The sequence below is a fragment of the Peromyscus maniculatus genome, chromosome X (genome assembly GCF_049852395.1).
Source record: "Peromyscus maniculatus bairdii isolate BWxNUB_F1_BW_parent chromosome X, HU_Pman_BW_mat_3.1, whole genome shotgun sequence".
NCBI lineage: Eukaryota > Metazoa > Chordata > Mammalia > Rodentia > Cricetidae > Peromyscus > Peromyscus maniculatus.
In genome coordinates, this window is record NC_134875.1 from 1,986,938 (window position 1) to 2,014,474 (window position 27,537).

At 50.2% G+C, this 27,537-nt stretch overlaps 1 protein-coding gene across 4 annotated transcripts; it reads left to right on the top strand.

The window, feature by feature from the left end:
• Positions 1–936: 936 nt before the first annotated feature.
• Positions 937–25,732, top strand: Hcfc1 (host cell factor C1). Of its 4 annotated transcripts, none has more exons than XM_015986085.3 (26): positions 937–2,442; positions 8,386–8,534; positions 8,854–9,014; positions 9,840–10,048; positions 10,845–10,929; positions 11,446–11,552; positions 12,587–12,766; positions 12,847–13,206; positions 13,503–13,663; positions 14,822–15,019; positions 15,336–15,560; positions 15,719–15,823; positions 16,047–16,266; positions 16,371–16,513; positions 16,647–16,785; positions 17,012–17,232; positions 17,780–19,283; positions 19,421–19,584; positions 20,025–20,601; positions 20,919–21,245; positions 21,396–21,514; positions 21,604–21,741; positions 22,178–22,363; positions 23,025–23,325; positions 23,790–23,853; positions 24,022–25,732. In XM_015986085.3, the coding sequence occupies exons 1-26, from the start codon at positions 2,250–2,252 to the stop codon at positions 24,059–24,061; spliced, it is 6,276 nt and encodes a 2,091-aa protein (XP_015841571.1). In that variant the 5' UTR covers positions 937–2,249; the 3' UTR covers positions 24,062–25,732. The 4 variants fall into 4 exon arrangements, with proteins under 4 accessions (XP_015841571.1, XP_015841572.1, XP_015841573.1 ...); XM_015986086.3 differs by having other exon boundaries at positions 20,922–21,245; XM_015986087.3 differs by having other exon boundaries at positions 20,157–20,601.
• Positions 25,733–27,537: the final 1,805 nt, after the last annotated feature.

The following is a 27,537-nucleotide window of genomic DNA, read 5'->3' on the forward strand; positions in this document are numbered from 1 at the left end:
GATGACAAAGTCACAGGTGTGTGATACTCTTTATGTTCTGCTTTCTATATTTGTAATTACTGGAAATGCCAAATTTCCACCAGAAGTTAGTTAAAATAAGGATGAAATTAGGGGAAACTAACGTGGAGAAATAATCTGTTCTTGGTCTAGGCTCTGGGACATCAGTTTAGGACCATTGTGCTTGCTTATGATAATGATGATATTGCAATGCCTAACTGGCCTGCTGGGAGACTTAGAACGTAGAAATAAAGACGGTAACGTTCCCTTGTCAAAGTTGTTGTGTGAATTTACTATATTGGCGCGAAAAGGACAGCGTTCACATCCGGGTATTTTGCTTCTCTGGGTTTGCTAGGGAAAATTCAAATCTCGAAAAAGGGCGGACCCGTAAAGCTGCTATACGCCTGCGCAAGGGCGGGGCGAGGAGCCCTGGGAAGCAGGCGGGGCAGATGACGCGAAGTGACGCGAGTGGCGCGCTGCACCCGCGCTGGCTTGACTCCGGTGCTGTGCCGTTGGGCCGGTGTGGGAGGGTGGCCTGGCGCGTTGCGAATTGGAGCACGCACCTGGGCTCGTTCGGAGGCCCGGCGGAGGCGGCAGCGCCCCGGGGTGGTGCTGGCGGGCCTGGGAGCGGGCAGTAGCTCCGCCCCTGTGTGCTCATGGCGTCACCTTCGACTTCGCCCCGCCTCCAGCTCCCCACTGTGGCGGGGCTCTGGCTGTCTGCTGAGTATTCGGGGCGGGAAAACAGCCGCTTCTCACCCAGGGGTGCAATCGCAGTGTGTCCTCTCTACCACCCTTAACCACCATGTGCCCTATCTCCACAGCTAGTTTAAGGCTGTTTCTCGGGTTTCAGTCCCTTCAGCGACCCGGGAGACCGTTCCCAGGGGGGCGTGGCCAAGCGAGTCTAGGGAGAGTTACATTTTCATCCGGGCATTCCCGGGTGCTGCGGCCATCTTTGTTTTGTGCTGAAAGTCGCTATTGACGCCTGCAGACAGCCGGCGTGGGGAAGTGGCAAGATGGCGGCTCCCAGGGAGGAGGCGTGGAGGAGAGCTAAGGGGGGACGCAGGGCGGGGCGCTACTGCACCTGACCCGAGTTCTGCTGTTTCTCTAGACTACTGCGCAGCATCGCCAACTCGCCCGCAACCAGACAGCATATTGCACTTTTAAGAAGCTTTAATTCTTTATGAGCCTTGAGTCATTTAAGACGCTTGAGCCCAGAGATGAAGACGTGAGAGAGCGGTGACGTCTCCTGACTCCGCCCCCTCGCCCGACCGCCGCCATGTTTAGTTGTTACTTCTTCACACAAGATGGCGGCTCCCAGGGAGGAGGCATGAGCGCCCTGCCGTTACCGCTTCTTCTGCCGTACAGTTGTCACTTCAGGGCCTAACTCCTGCTCTTTCGAGCAGCTCCTGTGGGAAAGTCATAAGAAAGGAAGCGAGGATTGGACGCTGCCTTGCTTTTGGTTTGCTGTGGAAGAACTGTCCAGGAAGAAGAGAGTAGGGGGAAGGGGAAGCTAGTCTCAAGATGGCGGCTCCCAGAGCGGCAGGCACAGCCTGAACAGCAGAGGCGGACTCAAGGGAGAGGTGCGAAACCTCACGAGCTGTACGGCGCGGGGCCCCCAACAGTTCAAGCCGGTTTTGCCAGGCTCTGACGCGCCTTTTTAAGGAACGTTGGGGTTGTTTTGCGATCGGCTGCTGTACTAAGTACTGGGCGGTGAAGCAGGACGGTCTCAAGATGGCGGCTTCCACAATTGTGGTCTGACTGCCGACGGGGTTTAGACAACCGCGGCATTTGTGGCTCTTTTCCACCCGCCCCGGAAGCCAGCCAGTGCTGAGGACTGGGGGGTGTGGGAACCGGGCCGGGGCTCCGCCATTTCCGGCGGGGGAGGGCTACGACTGAGGAAGGGAGGAGAGAGAGGCGTCTCAAGATGGCGGCTCCCAGAGCCTCCTGCCCGAGGTTCTAAGCGGGAGCACCCGGGCAAATAGTTAGAGCGGCAGTGCTCAGTGGCCTCCAGCTTCTCGGGAGTAAGTCCTCTGCAGTTTTGAGAAGCTTTAAAGGAGACGAGCCGAGTGAGAAGGGGGGAAGAGCCAAAGGGAAGGAGGATAGTTAAGATGGCGGCCTCCATGGAGTCGTCCACCGCTGTGTAAGGAGCCGCTTCTCCGTGAGAGCTACCTTAGACGAAAAGGGGTGTGTGAAGAATTAAGGGTCTCCCTCCCGCTCAGTGACTTCTTCCCACTGCATTCTTAACCGGAACTATGGCTTCGGCTGTGTCTCCTGCCAGCTTGCCAGCGGTGCTTCTGCAGCCCCGCTGGAAGCGAGTGGTGGGTTGGTCGGGTCCCGTGCCCCGACCCCGCCACGGCCACCGTGCCGTGGCTATCAAGGAGCTCATAGTGGTGTTTGGCGGCGGCAACGAAGGGATAGTGGACGAACTACACGTGTACAACACTGGTGAGTGTAAGCCCGCTGGGTTCTCAAAGCCTTCTCATCTCCTCTCACTCTCCTTCACTCGTCGCAATCTTCTCCCCTCTTTCCTTCCCTCTCTCATTCCCCTGCTGTCCTTTCCTCCTTCTTTGCTCTGCTTGCCATCTTTGCTTTTCCCTGGTTTTTCAACCCCCGTTCTACACCCCCGGACTCTCCTCTGTTTAAAGATTGCATTTGGTACTTAGAGAAACCCTCTAGTCTGACTTGTGAGGGGGAGGGGATGTCGCCTGTGATGGTGACTTCAGACGTACACCGTTACCCGGCGGGCTGGGGCTGGCGCGGCAGCGGATGTGTTCTTTTGGCGCAGGCGGAATCCTCCCCCATCCTGCGCTCGTCCTCATCTCCAGCGCCCATGCTCGTTCAGGAGAAAAGACAATTTCTACATCACAGATCCGTTCTATGCACCCAGAAAGAGGGAAGCACCCTTAAGGGGCAGACTTTTAATAGTTTAATGCGACCCTGTGGCAAGTGCCGACGGCAGGATGGCTATGCTGTCTCCTCCCCACCCCACCCCCACCCCCCCACACACAGTTGGAGGTATTTACTTGTACGAGTTGTGGATTTTTGTGGTTTTTTTTTTCCCTTCAAACTGTTTCTTTTCCTGTGCCTTAACAGCTGAGGTTCTTCTAAACGCCCCCCCTCCGCGATAGCAGGCCGGAGAGCTCAGTGCCTCCTTTCCTGTGAGGTTGAAGGGGTTAACCAGTCCTTTCTAATACCTCCCTCCCCAAAACCTTTGCAAATTGGGAGGAGCCTCTCTGTCTACAGGTATGGCTGATCTGCAGGCTGGCCTCTGCCCCCTCCCTTATGGAAGCCACATGTTGTTCCTTGCTTGTTTCCCTTGCTCTGCCTCTAGGGCAGAAAGCTTTGTCGAATCCTTCCCCTGTGGCAGTACTTTCTGCACATCTAGTACATGGGATTGTCCTTAGTTGTCGGTTGACTGCCCAAAGGCCTCTAAGACCTTTGCCTTGCCCTAAGGGAGAGAACTGGGACTTGCTAAGGCCGGAAATATGTACCAGTTGTGTCTAGGTGAGAGCCTGGAATACTAGTGTAGCCAGACAGAGCCAGCCCCCCTTGCCTGTGGTAGAATGGAAGCTTCCCTCTTTTGCAGGAGGTGCAGCCTGCAATGCTTCCTCCCTTGTCAGCTCTTTAGCCTCCCTCTTCCATATACCTTCATCTTTTCTGGGCCCCTACCATCCCAGGCACCTTTTCTTCATGTGAGGGCGGGACCAAGTGTGCAGCAAGGCCATTCTATTGACAACCCACCCCTACCCCCTTGCCTCCTTGGCCTGATAAGGTAGGAAGCAGGCAGGAGATCGTGGTCTGAGGTAGTTCATGGAGTGGGGGTTGAAGCCAGACTTCTCACAGCTCCCCAGCACCTCCCCCACCAGGCTGTGTGTGCAGGCCTGCCTCAGCACCTCTGAATTATTCCCCCTTCCAAGTTGATGGGTGAGTGGTTCATGACGCTCTGAGTTCCTTGCCTCTCAGCACCTGTTGCCTCTAGGGAGCAGGGCTTTTCTCAGGGCCCCCTCAGAAAGGGGGGGCGGGATTGGTGATGTTTGTGCCAGCCCAGACAGCTGTGGTAGCAAGAATTAGCCCAGTAAGGTAAGGACAAGGGCAGGGATGCAACTTGTGGAGCTGTTTTTAGAGATGCCCTCTACAGGAGCAGCAGCACCTTCTCCCTACCCTGGAACGCCTTTCTTCTACTAAGGCCTGGAGCAGACTTTCTGGCAGGAAAATACAATTTTAGAAAGTAGGACAGGGGCCTAATTACAGTCAGCACCAAAGTCCACTGCAGGCCTCTGTCATGGCTTCCTGGGATCTCTACATATTCATTAGTTTATTGAAACCAATTGACTACTTTGGTATTAATTTGTTATCATTTTGCAAAGAGGTTGTGTAGGTAACCAGCCTTCTACAAGTCAGCTTACAGCAAAGGCCTGAAATCCTCCAAGAGTAACAGTTTTCAAATTGTCCTGATCATTTTTAGGTGACTTGAGAAAGCATCTAGCTGGCCCTGTTACCCTGTTCTTCACCTTAAAAGGTGTACCCCTTGTTTTGATGGGCTCTGGGTGTGTCATGTATTTGGCAAGCTCCCAAGTTCTAGCAGTCCTGATGCTGCCCTTGCTGCTCATCCCTCCCAACAGATGCCTCTTCTTACCGTGGTTTTGTTTCCAAAGAAGCCTGAGTTCATAATGTGTTCATGCCTCTGCCTGTATCCCTTTGCTTTTGTGGGATTGGTCTTTACCCCTTTATAGAATAGGCTGATCTGGAAACATTTCTCTTTTCCATGGTGTATGTGTAGTTGGCTGTCTTGTTCAACTCTTCAGTTTGTGGGGGATGGAGTATAATTCACCCAGGGGTTACCCAGTGGAATAATCGGGTTTGTGTGTTCTAGAGAGTGCACACATGCATGGGTTTCCCCATTTAGTGGCAGTCACCACGGTCTGAGAGCCCCTTTACTGTCTTTTGATAGGTCTTATGGTTGCAATTGTCCATGGAGAAATTTTATTTCCATGAGGCAATTCAGATTATTCAAGAGGCCTCAAGCTCAAGGATCCAGAGTCTGGGGTGGATTGTGTTGTGCTGAAGCTGGGTGTGTGTGATTGTTCCCTCTCCCAGGCTGCTTTTGCCTCATTGGATATTGGATGTCACCAACCTTCCCCCCACAACCCCCCAAGGTTGGGTGTGGAACATTGCTTTGAGCAAGTGCTATACCCCTGAGCCACATCTCCAGTCCTACAATAGACTCTTGAGAGTTGGTGGTAGAAAATATTTTCCGGGCGGTGGTGGCGCACGCCTTTAATCCCAGCACTTGGGAGGCAGAGGCAGGTGGATCTCTGTGAGTTTGAGGCCAGCCTGGGCTACCAAGTGAGCTCCAGGAAAGGCACAAAGCTACACAGAGAAACCGTGTCTCGGAAAAAAAAAAGAAAAAAAGAAAGAAAGAAAGAAAAAAGAAAATATTTAAAGGGACTTCCTACACATAAGGAAATTGGAATCCAAGAGGGGAAGTGTCAAATCCAGGGACACTGCACTAGCTATTGGTAGAAGTGGGCCAGAGTGTGAACCTTTATGGGGACTGCTGTACCACTTATTTCTTTTCTCGTGTGTGTGTGTTTTCAAGATAAGGTTTCTCTGTGTAACCATCCTAGCTGTCCTGTGACTTGCTCTGTAGACCAGGCTGGCCTCAAACTTACAGAGATACAGCAGCCTCTGCCTCCTGAGTGCTGGGATTAAACATGTGCACCACCACCACCCGGCTGTACCACTTATTTCTTAATTCAGTTCATAGTCTGAAAACCATCATCTTAGAAACATACCCCTTTTCCTCTGTCCCTATACCTAAATTTCACTAAGTCAGATGGGTATCATTTCTGTTCTCCCATCTTTTTCAGGCCCTCTTTACTTCTTAGCAGGCTCACTTCCTGATTGGCCTGTTAGTTTTTCTGATTAGGAAATAGCCAGGGACATGCCAGGGCATATCAAGAATGAGGGACCCAGGGATTAGGTTACATGATACCCCACTGGGTGTTTGAGGGCAAGGGAGAACAGCTGTTAGATTTGTAAGATGGAGAGAGGAATTCACATATTTGCACTCTAAAACAAGGATTCGTAGAAGAGATAAGGAGAGGTGATGTTAATCTTCATACCAGGAACTTTGCTCCCTGATATACTCCTGGTGGGAGTTGGGAAGGGCTTCTTGCCAGAAGAAACATTCTAGAACCAAATTAGTACCTCTTAGGTCTCATAGGAGAAGCTGATGATCTGGGAGGCCAGGAACATCCTAGCTAACATCTGCCTGGCCAGCTGGGTCAGTGAATCAGCATGATGGGAAAGCTGTAAGTCAATCCCGTTTGCCATTTAGCTTTCACCTAAGCCTTGTCTCATGACTCACTACCTATATGCTGTCAACACAAGGGTTCTCAGCAAAGTGAGAGACATGAGATAGACAGTGAATCAGGTTCATGCCCCTGTTGGGTTTTACTCTGACTTCAGGTGAGTTTCCTTTCTTGGGCTCTGGAGTCTTTTGTTTGTGACTGTTTTTGTTTTGAGACAAGATCTCTTATAGCCCAGGCTAACCCTGACTGATCCTCCTACTTCTGTCTTTGAAGTGCTGGAATTACAGGCATGCTCTGGGCTCTTTTCTTTAACTGAGAGCTGGATTGGTTCTTCCTCAGAGGTTCCTGTTGGCTTTACCTTTGTAACTTGGATGAAAAACTCCTTCCACAGATTGTTTAACACCATCTCTTTCAACTTATGTAAGGTTGATTTGCCTCAGTATTGAAAACTCCTACATTTCTTGGTTCGTGTTTGCACTAGGAATGAGAAATGAGGTCAAGAGCCAACATTTGGGTGTGTGGACACATGAATGCATGTGCACAAGCAGTTCATCACTCCAACAGGAAAATGGCAGAGAGGATGGGGCCTAGGCAACCTATTTCAGTGACTCACCTAAACCCCCGAGGAGTCCAATAGCTGTGCTGGGGGCACCTGGGAAGACTTTCCCCCCTAAGGCAAAGCAGGGTGCAATTGTTGCTTATAGAGCCTTAGAATTGAGAACACAGGAATTTATAAATGGCGGGGGGGGGGGGATCTCAAATACATCTGAATAAAGGCTGGGGAAGCAAAACAAGCATTTTCCCTCTTTTTCTCAGACATTGGTCTCCAAATCGAACATCTATTTCTTAACTTGTAGTAGTATGCCTGCCTCCCTGTGTGAACAGTATGGCTAAGAAGCAGATGAACAGTCTAGACTGGTCCACAAATGCCTCCTGTGTCACTTCCTCCAAAACATAACCTGACCTCCCATCAGCTCCCAGGAGGGAGACTGGTCTTGACTTTGAAGTCCTTCCCTACAGCAGCTACAGCCCTCTCAGATCTCACCTGACTGACATGTACATGTGGCAGGTCTGCCTCTGGGCCCCAGTCTTGGAGATTTTGGAGAGAAAGTGGCTTATCCTTTAAATATATGACATGGCAGAAAAACATACTTGCCTGTAACATTCCCAGAAACCTTGCCACTGCTGATGTGAAGAACACAGGAGCCTAGGTGAAAGAACAAACTGCCAGGCAAGCTAGGGAAGGCTCTGTCCCAGCTGAAGGCTTAACCATCATCTTGTATCATCCTAAGGGAGCAAGGAGGTGCCCTTTCTTGGTGACTTCCCCACCTCACCCCCTGCTAGAAGTATGAGGGGCTCCTGAGAAATTTCTGTCACAGAAACTCTACGGCAGTTGCCACCTCAGGCTTGAGAATATTCTGGACTTGTGCGGGCATGGGGGGGGGGCACTGCCATGGAACCTGTGGACCATCACTTAGGACACAAGCCAGTAGAGAAGTCAAAGCAGAGATAGCTAGGCCTAGGAGGTTAGCAGAGACTGATTCTTGCCTCATGCTCTTCTGAGCCAGTAAGCTATGACCTCTGTTCCCTGTTAACTGCCTACTTGGAGGGAAGGCATCAGCCTGTAACAGTTGATGTTTCTAGGACCACCTAAAACTGCAGCAATGGGCTCTGAAGAGGAGAACATAAGCCCTAGAGGGCATTTGGGGTATAGAAGTTTGTGATAATCATGTGAGCAGTAGGGGAAGGAAGTCAACGACTACTAGATTCCCAGAGGCTGATGAATTATCTTTGGTGACTTAACTGTCTTCTGAGGTGACCTTGATGAGAAGCAGGCAGTGGTGCAGCAATTTGAAAGCCAGGGCTCTGCAGATGGCTTGGCTAGAGTGACTAGAGATTTGGGGTGATGGTATTCTTAAGGGACAGTAAACTGGCCTAGCCTCTCCTCTCTTGGTTACATTTGAAGACTAGGAGTTGGAGAGTATAAGACTTAAAGAATAAGAAGAAGCAGAAAAGGGCTCAGGTTCTAAGAAGCTCCTGAATGTTTTGACTACTGTTTCCTTTTGTTCTTCAGCAACCAACCAGTGGTTTATCCCAGCTGTGAGAGGGGATATCCCTCCAGGGTGTGCAGCCTATGGCTTTGTGTGTGATGGTACTCGTCTACTGGTGTTTGGTGGGATGGTGGAGTATGGAAAATACAGCAACGACCTCTATGAACTTCAGGTAATAACATAGAGCCCCTTTGGGCCTGGGTTAATACACCGCCTCAGCCCACATGGAACTCTCCATAGTGTTCCTTATAGTGTTTGAGGGTTAAGACAGGAGAGGCAGTGGAAGGGATCAGTTAAGAGTCTGCCAAGGCTGTTATCATCTTGAACAGTATCAGAGGAGAGAACAGGACCAAATTCCTTAGGACTTGCATGTTCCAGCAATATGCTCCCTCACTCAAGACCACCTTCTCCTTATGCCACAAATTGCCCTAGGCCCCCTACCAGTGGCCTTCTCATCTTGGTAGTCATTCTCTTAAGTCTTGATTTTGCAGGCCAGTCGCTGGGAATGGAAGAGACTGAAAGCAAAGACGCCCAAAAATGGACCTCCTCCGTGTCCTCGACTTGGACACAGCTTCTCCCTTGTGGGCAACAAATGCTACCTTTTTGGGGGTCTGGCCAATGATAGTGAGGACCCCAAGAACAACATTCCGAGGTGAGACTTTGTCCTTTTTTTTAGAGAATACCACCAGGGTGGGTCTACTTGCTCCAGGTACAGAGCCATGTTTCTCTCCTTTGCTGGGTTGTCAATGAGAGAATGCATTCAGTGCCCTTTTAAGAAGTTCCCAGCGTTGAATCTGAACCCCTGGGTAGGTCTTATAGGAGAAAGCTGGGCAAGAGGTAGAAGTCTGCTTTACCTTAGACTAGTCCCTATCCCTCAGACCAAATTAGACCTGGTTGCTTCCTTTGCAGCTTTTGCTGCTTATACATTTCCTGTATGGGCATTTTCTAAGGCCTTTAGCCAAAGGCCTTACTGTCTGGAGGTAGTTCTAAGCTTGACTAAGGCCTCTTGCTCTAGAGAGGCCCAGGTATAATGTCTGACATTGTATACATCCTGAAGGGACCTGCCACTGAGTCTGAACTTAAGGCTGCCATCATAGCTTCACACATACACCCCTTCCGTTGCTCCAATTGTACTTACCTGGTAAGCTTCTGGCAGTCAGTCCCCTCTTCAGGAACAAAGATTCCATGGTCTTTGCTCCATTTGTTTGTTTTGTTTTGTTTTTCAAGACTGGGTTTCTCTGTGTAACAGCTCTGGCTGTCCTGGAACTCACTTTGTAGACCAGGCTGGCTTCAAACTCAACAGAGTTCCACCTGCCTCTGCCTCTGCCTCCTGGGTACTGGGATTAAAGGCGTGCACCACTACCACGCCTGGTCCTGGCCTTTGCTCTTATGTTCTAACGAATCTACTGCTTTCTGAGACACCCAGTAAAGCCTGTGGTGCGTATGCTCAAGGCTTGCTATAAATTATCTTCCTCAGGTACCTGAATGACTTATATATCCTCGAACTACGGCCAGGCTCTGGAGTGGTAGCTTGGGACATCCCCATCACTTACGGAGTCCTGCCTCCACCTCGGGAGTCACATACTGCCGTGGTCTACACTGAAAAAGATAACAAGAAATCCAAGCTGGTGATCTATGGAGGGATGAGTGGCTGCAGGCTAGGGGACCTTTGGACTCTAGACATCGGTAAGAAGCTGCTACAGTTCCAGTAGCTTCAGAATAAAGCTAGTTTTCTGGGTAGCTGGCCTTGAGTGACTGGTGAGGTGGGGCTCATGGGGAGCTAGTGTCCTTCTTGACCTTGTCAGTGGATAGGAAACAGTAAGGCTCAGTTGGGCTTGTCTGGAGAATAGGGAGAGAGTACAATCATTTTAGAATGGAATTCTCTCAAATTGGGCAGAGTCCCTACTAACTCTTCAGTGGACAGTCTCTTTGTGGATTGGTGTATTGTGATATGTCTAACACAGTAAAATTGACCAATTTTACCCATAGACCAATTAATTATACCTTTTACTTTGTCTGTGAAGTGGTTGATGGATTGGGGGGCGGGGGCGTAGATCTTGGTTATATTGCCCCGTGGATCAGAGCACCCAAGTATTTGAACATAAGCAAAACTTGAGTAGCGATGTTTTCTAAAGTGTGGTCCTGTCCACTACTAAAATGGCCTGGGGGTAAATGTGTTCTGCAGGGAGTAGAAGTGTAAAGGAGAAGCTAGGGTGAGCTTGACACCCCTGTGCCATCCCTGAGAGCTCTACTGCCTTATAGCAGGTGCCCAGTACATTTGGGAAGAAACCTTGCCCAAATCATACAAACAGCTTTAGAAATGCTGAAACCTATCTGTTAGGGCAATAAATTGGAGGGCCTGCTGAGGGATTTAGGGCAACAGGAATGCAGTTTTTACATTGGCTTAGGCTCCATTTGGCCCAAGTCCTGAACTATGGTGTTTGATCCAGCATAGGTAATCCCTTTCTCTCCATCTCTGCAGAGACACTGACATGGAATAAGCCCAGCCTTAGCGGGGTGGCACCCCTTCCTCGAAGCCTCCATTCTGCAACCACTATAGGAAACAAGTAAGTATCTGCTCTGCTCTTCCCTGACCTGAGCTGCCCCTGGCGCCTGAAGAGTTCTCAAGTCAGTTTTGTCAACTGTCCTTCAATCCCAAGGAGACTTCTTTCTGGCAGGTCTGACGTTTGGCTGCCCCATACCCACCTTATTATAACATAGAGAAGGCAGATTTAGGGTGGAAAGAACTGCATGTAACTCAACCTGAGACCATTTCTTGGCCAGTAAGACTGCTGTAGCTCCTCACACAAATAGCATTGTGAATGCCAAGGTCTAGGGTCCATAGAGATTCAGGTACACCTTAGATAAGCCAAACAATACTCTCCTGCTATATAAATGATAGTTCTTCGTAAGAGTTGAACCATTAGGTAGGCAGTGCAATATTAAATTGCTTCATGAATCTTCAGGGACTCCTGGGACCTTCTAGAGAACTGAGCATATTCAGAACTTTCTGGGTAAAAGAGGTAGCCTCTAGCTTGGTACTTCTTCTTCAAAACTCTCTTGCTTTTCCTTCACCCTCCCAGAATGTATGTATTTGGTGGCTGGGTGCCTCTTGTCATGGACGATGTCAAAGTGGCCACACACGAGAAGGAGTGGAAGTGTACCAACACGCTGGCTTGTCTCAACCTGGGTATGGCCTCCTCTGGCTTAGAGTGGCCAGGGGTGGTGTGGGGTGGTTTGGGAGTGGTACTGGGAGATTTTTACAGTGTATAGGAGCAAACCTGGGCTCATGGATCTTTCTAGAATTCACCCAGAAGTATCCGATAGGTAGAGAACTCTCAGGCAGCACTCCTTTTAGTTTGGATAGATTCTTCATATGTGCCTGACATCCACAAGTGCAAAAGCACATACAGTGAAGAGGATATGTTTCTGATACCCCATTGCAGGGACTCTTCTATACAGGCAGTAGCTCTAGGACCTTAGCCTGCCATACACAGGGCCAAGTGGCCCTTTTCCCTTACTATATCTTGGCGATCATTTCATATCCCTGCACGATGAGTATCACATTTTTTTTACTATGGCGTATGACTTTAATCCTAGCACTCATGAGGCAGAGGTAGATGGATCTCTTGAGTTTGAGACTAGTCCCGTCTTTCATAGTGAAACCCCCATATCAAAAACAAAAACAAAAAATTTGAGTTGCTCTTATTTTGACTGACGATGCATGCATTTTCTTAAGATCTTTACTTCATTTTTCCATATATTGTTTCTCTTTTCCTCTTTCTTAGGATTGTATTACTTTATGTGCAAGGAGTTAAACCTTTGGCTATATCTTCAGAATACTTCCCAAGTTTATGGCTTAATTTTTTCCTTGCTTCCTTCTTTTTTTTTTTTTTTTTTTCTTCTCTCAAATCAGGGTTTCTCTTTGTAGCCCTGGCTGTCCTGGGAACTCACTCTGTAGACCAGGCTGGCCTTGAACTCAGAGATCCATCTACCTCTGCCTCCTAATTTTCCCACCATAATTTTTATGTTGTTTTTGCCTTATTTTTGTTTACTTTTAATTTGTTACTCCAATAACTTTACCATCCCCAACAGTGAAAGAAGAATAGAGAAAAACTTGGGAATTAGGGGTGGGGACATTTGTATGGGGGCTTGGGGGGGTGGTTGGTTGGTTGGTTGGTTGGTTTTTGTCTTGTGTGACCTCCAACACTTGTGTACCTCTAGATACCATGGCCTGGGAAACCATCCTAATGGATACACTGGAAGACAACATTCCTCGAGCTCGAGCTGGTCACTGTGCTGTTGCCATCAATACTCGCTTGTATATTTGGAGTGGCCGTGATGGCTACCGCAAAGCCTGGAACAACCAGGTCTGCTGCAAGGACCTGTGGTATCTGGAGACAGGTAAGTGCTAGGCCACTGGTAGTTCCACATGCTGAGGCCTCTTCACTCCCTATTTTAACAGTTGTATTGTTGTATTACAGAAAAGCCACCACCCCCAGCCCGAGTACAACTAGTACGAGCCAACACCAATTCACTGGAGGTTAGCTGGGGTGCAGTGGCAACAGCCGACAGTTACCTTCTGCAGCTCCAGAAATATGACATTCCTGCCACGGCTGCTACGGCTACCTCCCCCACTCCCAATCCAGTCCCATCTGTGCCTGCCAACCCTCCCAAGAGCCCTGCGCCTGCAGCAGCTGCACCTGCTGTGCAGCCACTGACCCAAGTAGGCATCACACTTGTGCCCCAGGCTGCCACTGCTCCCCCAAGCACTACCACAATCCAGGTCTTGCCGACAGTGCCAGGCAGCTCCATTTCTGTGCCCACTGCAGCCAGGACTCAAGGTAAGCCACAAGGACTAAAGGTATTTGGAGTAGGGCCTAGTCACTGGAGACAATCATTTCTTGAGTCGTAGCTGCTGCTTTGTTGATTGGTAGATTTTAGCTTCAGGCTTATTGAGGATTAGAGGATAAGAGTGCGCGCTCTTGCTGGCAGGGACTGTGTTGAGGACATAGAAGAGCCACACATAAAGAATAGGCAGGTCAAGGAGTAAGTAGCTCAAGTCTGCCTTAAACTTGGCAGAGTGGCAGGATAACTGTGGAAGAGGACCTCCTGATGATCAACCTTCTTTTCTTATCAGGTGTTCCTGCTGTTCTCAAAGTGACTGGTCCTCAGGCTACAACAGGAACCCCACTGGTCACCATGAGACCTGCCAGCCAGTCTGGAAAAGCCCCTGTCACTGTGACCTCTCTGCCTGCTAGTGTGCGAATGGTTGTACCCACACAGAGTGCCCAGGGGGCGGTGAGGATCTGTTACTGAGTGGGGTTTTGTGGTAACCCAATAGCATAAACAGAGTTCTTGTGTGATCTTTAAAAAAATATAACTGCTCTGGGATTGGGGATGTAACTTAGTTGATAGAATGCTTGACTAGCATGCATGAAGTCCACCATCTCCCACACTGGACATCATATGCCTTTGTTGTTTGTAAGGTGCTGTTGCATTGAAAATAATGCCTCAAGGGGGCCTAATGCTCCATGTATTCCTTGGGGGCATTTTCAGTGTGAACTTCCTGATTTGGAAGGCCAAGGGGAAAATCTGTTTAGCTGGGTTTGACCCAGGCCTATAAGAATGAGCTGTATCTAACTCAAGGGTTGTATTTGTTTCATTTTGGGTTTTGACAGAGTAATTCTGTAGCCCAGGCTATCTACCACTTAGAGAGATTATCATGCCTCAGCCTTCCAAGTGTTGGAGTTATAAGCATATGAACCATCACACCCGGCAGCAGCAGTGGTAGTATTGATGGGTGTTGTATGTGAAACTCATTACTGCCTGTGTGCTCAGCACATGTTCTTGTACTGAAATACATCTACAGTTTTGGCTCTGGTCTGTTTCTTTATCTCTGCAGTACTGGGGACAGAACCCTGTTAGGGAAGTATTTCAAATACTGACTGCTGTGAGCTGTGATCTTTCGGCTTCAGCTTCCTGAGTAGCTGGTACTACAAGCATTGTGCCCCAGGGCTAGCTTGACTATACTGTTTGATTAAAAATCTTCTCTGGGGCTGTAGGGGTATAGCTCAATTAGTGGAGTGCTTGCCTAGCATGCACGAAGCTCTAGATTCAGTTCGTCACACTGCATAAGCCAAGTATGTGGTATTACATATCAGTAATCCCAACATTTGAGAGGTGGAAGTAAGATCAGAAGTTGAAGGTCATCTTCATGAGTTTGAGAATAGTCTGAGCTACAATGAAACCCTTTCTCCAAAAAAAAAAAAAAAAAAAAAGGCACTTGGCAAGCACCTGCCTACTTGTTGTTTGCACTAGGAGAGAGGATCCAACATTAGGAAAAACCAAGGGATGCTACTGAGGCTCCCCTCCCCCACAGATTCTGAAAGGGTCATGGAGTTTGGGAGGCAGGTCAGACAGAACCCTTGTAGCTCACATGCTTTGTGCCTACCACAGGTGATTGGCAGCAACCCGCAGATGAGTGGAATGGCTGCATTGGCTGCTGCTGCCGCTGCCACACAGAAAATCCCTCCTTCCTCAGCACCCACAGTGCTGAGTGTCCCAGCAGGCACCACCATTGTCAAGACAGTGGCTGTGACACCTGGCACAACCACTCTTCCAGCCACTGTGAAGGTGGCCTCCTCCCCTGTCATGGTGAGCATTTATCTTCTGGGTCTGGTTCTGAGCCTGTAGCCCTGGGGCTGGTGACTTCTGGTCACTGTGATCGAACAAGCAGTGGCCATGTGTTCCAGGCTTTGGACCAACCCTTCAGGCCATTGGTTTATAATTGGTACTGGCATGGGCTATGGAATATGTAGTTACTTTAATCGTGTGCAGCCTTGGGTTAGACCGGTGGGGAGTTCAGGCTGCTCTTTTGGTGCTCAGCCAACCAAGTTAGGTGGACAGGTGGTCATCAGAGATAGAGCCATTATGTTGCCACTATTCTCATCATTTATCTCTGCTTCTCCAGGTGAGCAACCCAGCCACTCGCATGCTAAAGACTGCAGCTGCCCAAGTGGGGACATCTGTGTCCTCTGCTGCCAACACGTCTACCCGTCCTATCATCACGGTACACAAATCGGGCACTGTGACAGTGGCCCAGCAAGCCCAGGTGGTGACCACAGTGGTAGGCGGAGTCACCAAAACCATCACCCTAGTGAAGAGCCCCATCTCTGTCCCAGGAGGCAGTGCTCTGGTGAGTGACAGGCACCATCTGGCTGTGTGTGACAGCTGCCAGGCTATGGTGAATGCCACTGGTGACTTACTGTCATGGGCTAACTCCAGTATAGTCCTAGCCCAGGCCATGCCCTTGTTTGGTTCCAGATCACTCCTGCTCCATTCTTTCCTTTTTAGATTTCCAATCTGGGAAAAGTGATGTCAGTGGTCCAGACCAAACCAGTTCAGACTTCAGCAGTCACAGGCCAAGCCTCTACAGGCCCTGTGACTCAGATCATCCAGGTGAGCTCTCACTGTCTCCCCAGAAGTCATCCCTAAACTCCAGGCCTATAGGGATGAATGGGCACTGAGAAATAAGGACAGAAGGTCCCATAAGCACAAGTAGCTCAAAGGCCTGCTGATACCATAGCACCCACAATAATCAGAATATTCTGAGTTAGAGTAGCTACACCTATTGTTGCTTTTTGGCAGTAGTTCCTGTTCACTCACAGCTTTTCCCTTTCAGACCAAAGGGCCTCTGCCAGCGGGGACTATCCTGAAGCTGGTAACATCAGCAGATGGCAAGCCCACAACCATCATCACCACCACACAGGCTAGTGGAGCAGGGACCAAGCCTACGATCCTGGGCATCAGTAGTGTCTCTCCCAGCACCACCAAACCTGGCACGACTACCATTATCAAGACCATTCCCATGTCAGCCATTATCACCCAGGCAGGCGCCACAGGTAAACATACAGCTTTCAAAAGGCCCTTGCTGGTGAGTGTAATTCAGGAAGAAGATAGGAAGCTTTCACAGAGCTTATTTTCTCTGGACCCTTCCCCAATGCAGGTGTTACCAGCAGTCCTGGCATTAAGTCCCCCATCACAATTATCACCACCAAGGTGATGACTTCTGGAACAGGAGCACCTGCCAAAATCATCACTGCTGTCCCCAAGATTGCTACTGGCCATGGACAGCAAGGAGTGACCCAGGTGAGGCACAAGAGGCTCCTTTTCACCTCATTCTAGTGCAGACCACATGTGTCCTCCTAACAGGCCTGAGAGGGGCAGCATAGTCCAGTCAGCCTGAAAGTGACATTGGTGGCACTTTGCTCTGGTGTTCCAGGTGGTGCTAAAGGGGGCCCCTGGACAGCCAGGCACCATCCTCCGCACAGTGCCCATGGGCGGCGTTCGCCTGGTCACCCCTGTCACCGTCTCCGCTGTCAAGCCAGCTGTCACCACATTGGTTGTGAAGGGCACCACAGGTGTGTAGCCCACAGGCCAGGTCCTTGGCAGTGACTGGGCTCTCCCTCCAGTCTTCTTCTGGACATAACCTCTAGTCTGGCTGGGGGAGGATGACAGGTGCTCTCTCCAGAGCCTTCTGTCCTTGGTGGCAAAGCTCCCATTCCCCAGCCCTTTCCAGAGACATGCTACTATATAGAAAGTGATAGCAATAAGCTTCATTCTACTTCTGCCTCTTCCTCCTGTTAGGTGTCACAACCCTAGGCACAGTGACAGGCACTGTCTCTACTAGCCTTGCAGGAGCTGGGGCCCATAGCACCAGTGCCTCCCTGGCCACACCTATCACCACCTTGGGCACCATTGCCACTCTCTCAAGCCAGGTGATCAACCCTACTGCCATCACAGTATCAGCTGCACAGACCACACTGACAGCTGCTGGTGGGCTTACTACACCCACAATCACAATGCAGGTAAGTGAGTTCCAACGATGTACCACCATACAGCAGTACTCCCACATCAAAGTAGGAGGCACTTCGTCTTTTCGCCCCTTTCCAGGTGCTGTTCTGCAGCCCTGTGCAGCTGTGAGTTTTTCCACACGTGGTGTGTGTGATCTCTGTTTTAGTCTTTTCCAGTGACATATCTTATTTGAGCTATTTCGTTTGCAGACAGTAGGATCTCATAATGTATTGTGTGTGCATATAGTATTTGTCCTCCTGACATGTTTTTTTTTTTTTCTCTCAAACTAGACAAGAACTGGTAAGAGATCTAATGCTGGCCTTTGTATCAGCAAATAGGCCAGCCCCCTCTCCTGCCCCAGCTCTGCCTCATGGCCCCTCCATCTTAGTCTGAATAAGTCATTGTTTTGAGATCATGGGGCAAGTGAGTCTTAGATTTGCCTGGGCTAGTTAGCAGAGTTGGTGGTCCCAGCCAGAATGGACAAGCATAGACTAGTAGGAGAGTCAAATGAGAAATCACATAGTTCAGACACTAACTCCTCTGTTCTACTGTGTCCCCCAGCCTGTCTCCCAGCCTACCCAGGTTACTCTGATCACAGCACCCAGTGGGGTTGAGGCCCAGCCTGTACATGACCTTCCTGTGTCCATTTTGGCCTCACCTACTACAGAGCAGCCCACAGCAACAGTCACCATCGCTGACTCGGGCCAGGGTGATGTACAGCCTGGCACTGTGACACTGGTGTGCTCCAACCCACCCTGTGAAACCCATGAAACAGGCACCACCAACACAGCCACCACCACTGTTGTGGCTAACCTTGGGGGACATCCTCAGCCTACCCAGGTGCAGTTTGTTTGTGACAGACAGGAGGCAGCTGCTTCTCTTGTGTCCTCAGCTGTGGGACAACAGAATGGTAATGTGGTCCGTGTCTGTTCAAACCCCCCCTGTGAGACCCATGAGACAGGCACCACCAACACTGCCACAACAGCCACATCCAACATGGCTGGTCAGCATGGCTGCTCAAACCCCCCTTGTGAGACTCATGAGACAGGTACCACCAGCACTGCTACTACAGCAATGTCCAGCATTGGCACTGGGCAGCAGCGAGACACTCGTCATGCCTCTAGCACCCCCACTGTAGTGCGGATCACTGTGGCTCCTGGGGCATTGGAGAGAGCCCAGAGTACTATGAAGCCTCAGTGCCAAACACAGCAGACCAACATGACCAGCACCACCATGACTGTGCAGGCCACCGGAGCTCCATGCCCAGCTAGCCCACTGCTCAGGCCAAGTGTAGCACTGGAGGCTGGGAGCCACAGCCCTGCCTTTGTGCAGCTAGCCCTTCCAAATGTTAGAGTTGGGCCAAGTGGCCCTAGCAACAAGGACATGCCCACAGGGCACCAGCTGGAGACATATCATACTTATACAACCAATACCCCAACCACAGCCCTCTCGATTATGGGTGCTGGGGAGCTTGGTGCAACTCGGGTGGTCCCCACATCTACATATGAGAGCCTCCAGGCAAGCTCTCCCAGCAGCACCATGACTATGACAGCCCTAGAGGCACTATTGTGCCCTTCAGCTACCGTGACCCAAGTCTGCTCCAACCCACCGTGTGAGACCCATGAGACGGGCACCACCAACACTGCCACTACCTCCAATGCGGGCAGTGCCCAGAGGGTATGCTCCAACCCGCCTTGTGAGACTCATGAGACTGGAACCACACACACAGCCACTACTGCCACATCAAATGGAAGTGCAGGCCAGCCTGAGGGTGGACAACAGCCTGCCGGTGGCCGTCCCTGTGAGACACACCAGACAACTTCCACTGGCACCACTATGTCAGTCAGTGTGGATGCCCTGCTTCCTGATGCTACTCCTGCTCATGGAACCCTGGAGTCTGGCTTAGAGGTTGTAGCAGTGCCCACCGTCACCTCCCAGGCTGGTGCCACATTGCTGGCTTCTTTCTCAACACAGAGGGTGTGCTCCAACCCTCCTTGCGAGACCCACGAGACAGGCACCACACACACAGCTACCACTGTCACCTCTAACATGAGCTCAAACCAAGGTGAGTGAAAAGTGCCTAATATAGTAGGGTACAGATATTCTGGCTATATTAGCTATAGTGGGGGGTGGCAATTTCTAGGAAACCTGTGGTGGTAAAAGCAAGTGGAAGTCAACTGGTCCCCCCTTTGACACCCACAGACCCTCCACCAGCTGCCAGTGACCAGGGAGAGGTGGTGAGCACCCAAGGTGACAGCACAAACATCACCAGCGCCAGTGGTATCACAACAACAGTGTCCTCCACACTGCCACGAGCAGTGACCACTGTGACACAGTCTACACCAGTCCCAGGTCCCTCTGTGCCGGTAAGCTTCCCAAAGGGTCCCTTCTGTGGTCTTTTGCCCACTATGCCTTTTATTTGTGCTGTTCCAGAGATGGACACCAGATGGCGCTATTATACCAGACATGGCATTGCTCCTTGGTTCTTCCAGACCATAAAAGGGCAGTCTTGGTATCTGGGTACTTTGTCTCTGATGCTGGTTTCCATCTTGGCTGTTTTCCATAATTTGTCTCTACAGTGAAACCTCTCTGAGCATGAGTTGAAACTTGACACCCTTCAAGCTGCTCTTTTACCCACCTTCCCCATCTACATTTAGCATGGGGTTAAAGGTAGCCAGCCTGTCATGGTTGATACCATAGGCCTACAGGAAAAAATAAAGGTCATCTTGTTTTCCATCCCCACTACCTAGTACTAGCCTCCGTCTCCTCCCCTCTCCCTCTGACGGGGGCTTCTCTCCCTTTCTAGAACATCTCATCACTGACTGAGACTACCCCAGGGGCTCTGACTTCCGAAGTCCCCATCCCAGCCACGATAACAGTGACCATAGCCAACACAGAAACTTCTGACATGCCCTTCTCTGCTGTTGACATCCTGCAGCCCCCAGAGGAACTCCAGGTCTCACCAGGGCCTCGCCAGCAGCTGCCACCACGGCAACTCCTTCAGTCTGCCTCTACCCCTCTGATGGGGGAGTCCGCTGAGGTCCTGTCAGCCTCCCAGACCCCTGAACTCCAGGCCGCCGTGGATCTGAGCAGCACTGGGGACCCATCTTCAGTCCAGGAGCCTGCCAGCTCTGCTGTTGTGGCCACTGTGGTGGTCCAGCCACCTCCACCTTCACAGTCTGAAGTAGACCAGTTATCACTTCCCCAAGAACTGATGGCTGAGGCCCAGGCAGGCACCACCACCCTTATGGTAACAGGGCTCACCCCAGAGGAGCTAGCTGTGACTGCTGCTGCTGAAGCAGCTGCCCAAGCTGCAGCTACTGAAGAAGCTCAAGCCTTGGCCATCCAGGCTGTGCTCCAGGCTGCACAGCAAGCTGTCATGGGTAAGTATCAACTGAGAGCTTTGAGGGATAGGCCCCTTGGGATGAGTGACAGCCTAATAGGGAGGGCTAAGGCACTATATGGGGACAACTTGAGATGAGAAGACATGCTTCCTATGAGAGTACATAGAGTGCCTCAAGGGAGGCCTGTGTAGGACAGGTGGTCCTAGAAAGGAGACACAGGGCCCAGTGGTGAGGGTATAGTAAAGTGTGAGCAGGATAAAAGCTAAGGAAAACAAGATCTCAGGAACACCATTGCTGTCTGTTGGGCCAGGCACATTAGTATTCTTTTGAATAGTAGGGTTTTTTTGGTCCTGGAGCAGGCACTGGGGAACCCATGGATACATCTGAAGCAGCAGCAGCAGTGACACAAGCAGAGCTGGGTCACCTTTCAGCTGAGGGCCAAGAAGGTCAGGCCACCACCATACCCATTGTGCTGACACAGCAGGAGCTTGCAGCCCTGGTGCAACAGCAGCAGCAGCTCCAGGAGGCTCAAGCTCAAGCCCAGCAGCAGCACCACCTCCCTACTGAGGCTCTGGCCCCAGCTGACAGTCTCAATGATCCATCCATCGAGAGCAACTGCCTCAACGAGCTAGCTAGTGCCGTCCCTAGCACTGTGGCCTTGCTACCCTCAACAGCCACTGAGAGTAAGCTGGGCTGCTTTTTGGCAGGGGTAAATTGTTAATAGAGTTGAACTGGTGGGAGATGGACACTGTGGCAAGGGTGGCATGGAGGTTCCAGGAGGTTCTGGCTCAACACAGAACTGTCTCCCGACTGATAACTTTGTTTCTTCCCAGGCCTGGCTCCATCCAACACATTTGTGGCTCCCCAGCCTGTTGTTGTAGCCAGCCCAGCAAAGATGCAGGCTGCAGCTACCCTAACTGAAGTGGCCAATGGCATCGAGTCCCTGGGTGTGGTGAGTCCAGTGCAGTGGGCCCCAGGGGATAGGAACAGCACTGCTTTTGGGCCCCAAGGACTTGATGTCATCTCATTTCTGTTCTCCAGAAACCAGACTTGCCACCCCCACCCAGCAAAGCCCCTGTGAAAAAGGAGAACCAGTGGTTTGATGTGGGGGTCATTAAGGGTACCAGTGTAATGGTGACACACTATTTTCTGCCACCAGATGATGCTGTTCAGTCAGATGTAAGTATACCCAGTAATTGGCACCTTTGGGTGATGGGGTGGATCCTGCCCTGCCTGTGAGACAACTATCATAGAAATAAACTTAGCTTTACAACTTTGCAAGGGGGCTCACAGGAGAATCCCACCTTTGTGCCACTTTTGAACAATTAAGAAATGAGAGGACAGCCAGATGGAGACCTTCTTCTCAGAGAGTAAGAAAGTAAAAACTTGATTCTTTCCTGATAGCACCAAGTGAACCTCACCATGTCCCTAGGGCCTTGCTATAGGGACAGCCATCACTGAACAGAAGTCTGGGTTCCATGGTCCCCCTAGGACGTTGGCCATTCTAGACAAGCACTATAGCCCTGAACTGCCCCTAGTTTCTATAGCATTCTTTTTGACTGTAGGCCTTGTGCCATTTTCTTCTTCCTCCTTGGTATTCCACTTCTTGCCCTAGGATGACTCAGGCATGGTCCCAGACTATAACCAGCTGAAGAAGCAGGAGCTACAGCCAGGCACTGCCTATAAATTTCGTGTTGCTGGAATCAATGCTTGTGGCCGGGGGCCCTTTAGTGAGATCTCAGCCTTTAAGACCTGTTTGCCTGGTTTCCCAGGGGCTCCTTGTGCCATTAAAATCAGCAAGGTGAGTCTTTTCTATGGGCTGCCTTTCTGTTCCCTATTGGTCTGCTGTCTCTGCTCTAAGGAGGTACATATGAACAGAGCCCCAGGGGGTGGCTGGACCGAGAGTGTACCAGATAAGGGCAAAGTAGCCACACTCACCCTTAGTAGACAGAGGTGATGTGCCAGGTTCTTCACTGATAAATCTTTTGTCTAATCCTGAAAATCCCAAGGGGGTCTGGGTTCTGTTAGTCCTATTCTCAAATGCAGAAACTGAGGCACCAAGAAGCTAAGTGACAAGTTATGAGTTAGGTAATGAGTTGGGGGTGTTAAAAGGCTCTCTTACAGTCCTTTGAAATTTGGTGTGGACTATCTGGGTTGTTTTGGTTAATTTTGTATTAATTTTTATTTATTTGTGTGTGTGTGTGTGTGTGTGTGTTGCTCATGTGAAGGTCAAAGGAGGTCATGTGGGAAGGGGAGATCAACTCAGTCAGCAGGCACCTTTACCATACTGCTGAGCCATCTCACCAGCCCTTGGATTATCTGTTGTGTTGGGGGAGATTGTTTATGGGGGTAATTAGCAGTCCTTAGAAACTTCTAGCCTTCTTGCTCTGGGCACAGGCAGGGTGGGCTGAATCCACAGTGGCTGAAGAAGACAAGGGTTGACTTTATGTCCTGGGTTCTAGAGCCCAGATGGTGCTCACCTCACCTGGGAGCCACCATCTGTGACCTCCGGCAAGATCATCGAGTATTCTGTGTACCTGGCCATCCAGAGCTCACAGGCTGGTGGTGAGCCCAAGAGCTCCACCCCAGCCCAGCTAGCCTTCATGCGAGTGTACTGTGGGCCTAGCCCTTCCTGCCTCGTGCAGTCCTCCAGCCTCTCCAATGCCCACATTGACTACACCACCAAGCCTGCCATCATCTTCCGCATTGCTGCCCGCAATGAAAAGGGCTATGGCCCTGCTACACAAGTGAGGTGGTTGCAAGGTAAGTAAGTATTCATAAGCCTCTTGGGGCAATTTTTAGGGAAGGCACGGGAGAGCAGAGATACCTAACCTAGGTAGACTAGGAGGGCTTCAGATTGGGATATACGGGTGTAGGATGCTATAGAGAGAGGAGCCTCTCGTGCTCTTGGGTGCATAGAAGATACCCTGGGGTGTCTAAAAGTAAGAAAGGTTAGAGGTCTAAAGAAAGCAAAAGCTGTTAGGCCCAAGAACAGCATATCTCAGGGCCATTAAGATGGGGAGCCTAAGCTGAGGCCAGCTTCTAGGAAGCATCTGTCTCGGGGGCATTGAGGGCAGGAGCTGGGCCAAAAGGATTCCTGACTCCTATCCTGCCAAGATCAGAGACCTGAAGGATGACATGGGCAATCAGGACCATGACAAGTAGGGTAAACCCAAGTGTTCCCTGCCTTTTGTTGGGTTGCTCACCATCTATCCCATTCCTTTCAGAAACCAGTAAAGACAACTCGGGCACCAAGCCAGCCAGCAAGAGGCCCATGTCGTCTCCAGAAATGTAAGCAGAGAGTCTCTTTCAGGAATCTTCTGGGGGCTACTTAGAGTTGAAATAGGCCTCACCTCTCATCAGCTGCTTGGAACTATATTTACATAGGGTCCTGAGTCAGTGTTTTTGTGATGCTCTTGGGATCCTCTGTAACTGTTCCTCCTCTCTTTCTTACATAAGGAAATCTGCTCCAAAGAAGTCTAAGGCTGATGGTCAGTGAGGAAGCTGGCCAGCATCTGGATCCTCCAGACCCCTCTGCTTCAGGAACGCCCTATAGGGCCCACCCTCCCACCCTGCCTACCCAGCCTTTGCACTTCACCCTCACCAGGACCTGGCTACCATTCAGTCTCCCCCTTTCCCTCTGTTTTTACAATAAAGAAAGCACACTTTACCATTGCTGTTGGGAGGAAGCAGAAGGCAGATTGGAAAGACCGGCGAGTAAACAAATGAGCACAAGTTGTGCTCCTTTCTTTTCCCTACCTGGTGACCTCCCTGAGCTGAGTACAACTGGACAGTTCAGAGACTTTGGGAAGAGAAATAAAAACTAAAAAACAAAGGAGATAGCACCCACACTTAAGCCTGCACTTGTTTGTAGTTCATCACCCTTGGCCTGAGAGGCAGCCAAGGGCTGGAGTGGGGAGGAGTATCCCCCGAGTTCTTTCAGAGGCTTTCCCCAGCAGGTACCCCATCCTGGGTGTCTGTCTGGTTCTATTTTTGTTTTGTTTCCAGCCACCTTTTATTTCCAGCCACGTCCCATCCCTTATTCAGGCTTCGTAGAATCTGTCTTGTCCAGCAAACCCACCAGAAGCAGAACACATCTCAGAGGCCTTTGTGCTACCACTTAACACCTCTCCCTTCCTCTTTACAAAAAAGATGAGGGAAAAGGAGCCTTGGGTGGTCTGAGCAGTGGCTGTGAAATCCTATTGGGCACAGAGTGGCCCCCAGTGATCCTGGCTTTGGCCCACCTTGCTTGAGCCTGGGGGACACATCACCAACTGCTGCATTTGTTGTATTTTTTAAGTTGAAATTAATGAAGTATAACATTTTTATTGTAATTTTAGCCTTAGCGTGTGGGGGTTTATCCCTTTTTGTTAGCTGTGTACAGAATGTGTATCGTATTTTTTTTTTCTTCCATTTTCCCCCCTCTTGGCTAATCATTGGCAAGGATCTTTCTGGGGAAAAAGCTGAGAGAGCAGCTAGGGCAGGAGAGAGAGTGTCCTGGGTAGGACCTGATAGACACTGCCTAATTTCCTGTTGCTAGCCCCTACCTGCTTTTGGAACAGTGTGAGACATTGACCTTTATTCCCTGTGGGTTAGCACTTAACATGTAGAGGCTTGGGCTTCTACATCTTCATTAGCATCACTTGCAGAGGACTGACCCTGAACAAAACAGCAGGGGCAGGGAACAGGTGGGACCTGGACACCTTGAAGGCAGCCCCAAGTGTGTGGGGTATGCTATATATCCCACAGAGGTTGGGAGTAGGTACATGACACAAACTCAGTAATTAATTTCATAGCATTGTCCCCAAGCTCTGGATTTTTCTCTCCGGGACCCAAGTTTTAGGCGGTGAGTAATACTTGCAAGAAAGTTACTGAAGGATTTAAAAATGGACAGCCAATGTGTTCAGCTGCTCAGGCCCATACCCCCTGGAGCCTCTAGTGTATTGTATCATATTTCTCTGTGGAAAACTGTCATGTTTAGTCAAGTTGGAGCCCACTCGCCTGGTCCCTTTGTTTTCCCTATCCCTTCTCCCAAGCACCCTTTGATTTCTCTTCTGAGAACAGTACTACCCCGTTCATCTATTGTAGAGTAACCCTGTGACTCAATATTACCATAGTGCGATGTTGTTTTGTGCTATTTTGAACAATTAAAAGACTTTTTTTGAAATAACTGTCTGGTGTCTGTCTACTCATGTCAAGAGTATCTTTCGACCTTTGGAAAGGGGAAGCTGGGACCTGCCCAAGGTTCACTTGAGCCACTGGAGGCCTTTTGTTACCAGGAACCATAGGTGAGCGATTCTCAATTGCCCTTCTAAGAAGGCTTCAGAGCAAAGTACACCACTGGGGCCTCTCTAGAGCCATGCTACCTTATAGGCCCAAGGCTGAGGGGCCTCTTGAGTACTTGCTGTTGATTCTGCATTTGGAAGCCAGATCACCTGTTCTCCCACTAAGGGACAGACTAAGGTAAAAGCCTGGCTGGCCATTTGCAGACATGTGAGTGAACCACAGCCTCTATATTCTCCCCAACATAAGCTCAGGAGACTCCAGGGTGTCAGCTCGGGCACAACAGGTGTGTCTGACATGTGATGGATACTCAATGTGGTAGGACCAAGTCCTCTAGCTTTATGTACAAGCCAAGCCTCCAAACAGAGAGGCAGAATTACTGACCTTGGCAGTCTAACAGCCAGTTGAGTGGTGCTATCTGGGCAGAAGGCTAAAGACACCCTAGAAATAAGGCAGCCCTGGCCTATAGCCAGAGCTCAGTGATGGCAGGTCTAGGTGCCAGCAGGCTGAGAGTAGCAAGCATACCACCTCCATGCATCTCCAGGCCCCTGGTGCTTGAGCTAGAGAAAGAAGGGGTGTGGGTATATGTTTCCTCAGCATCTCCTTTCTGATATCTCCGCTGCTACTACCTTTATTTAGATTTATTTTTTGAGATAGTCTCACTGTGTATCCCTGGTACTCACTGTGTAGACCAGGCAGGCCTCAAACTCAGAAATCTGCCTCTGCTTCCCAAGTGCTGGATTACAGGCTACTATACCCAACTTTCTATTATTTTTAATTATATGTAGGTGGGTGGGTGGATAAGTATGTGCAGGTTTCCTCAGACACCAAAGACATGGTCCTCTGGAGCTGGAGTTAAAGGCAGCTGTGAGCTGACCAACTTGGGTGCTTTGTAAGAGCAATACACACTCTTAACCACTCACTGGGCTATCTCTCCAGCCCTCTATTTCTCTCAGTCATTTTGGTACCAAAAGTGGCCTCCTATGAAGCCAGTGCTGATGTGCACCTAGATGTGTGCACTCAGTGCATGCTGATGCCTGAGTGCAGGCCCAGTGTAGAGGGCCTCTGAGAAGCCATTTTCTTGGTGCTCACACAACCATTCGGCTCCAAAGCAGCACCTCCTAGCATGTGACATCCTTATGTCTTCCCACCCAGACTGTTCCCTGCCCCAGATGGAGCCCAGCCCAGGCCAGCTCAAGGACAACTTGGGACAGGGAGCACAGCCTCACTGGGTCCACAACCTCCAAGGCTTCTGGTTTGTTGAGGGTATCCTGCCAATAAAGAGAGCAAGTGAAAGTTCCACTGGCAGCCGCCGGTGGTGGCGCCCGTCTTTAATCCCAGCACTTGGGAGGCAGAAGCAGGCTGATCTCAGTGAGTTCAAGGCCAGCCTGGTCTGCATAGTGAGTTCCAGGACAGCCAGGACTGTTACACAGAGAAACCCTGTCTCGAAAAACCAAAAAAAAAAAAAAAGTTCCACTAGCCTGCCTCAGGCCCAGGAGAGGAACAATAAATTGCCCTCCAGATAGGAGCTGTGGGAGCAATGTCCAAGGATGAGAAGACATGGATCAGCAGAGGTGAATTGTCGAGTGGAGAGGTTTGTGAAGATTTGTTAACATGTAGACACTTAGCCTGGCAGAAGTGCAAAGGTTCTTCCCTCACTATTTTTTTTTTTTTTCGAGACAGGGTTTTTCT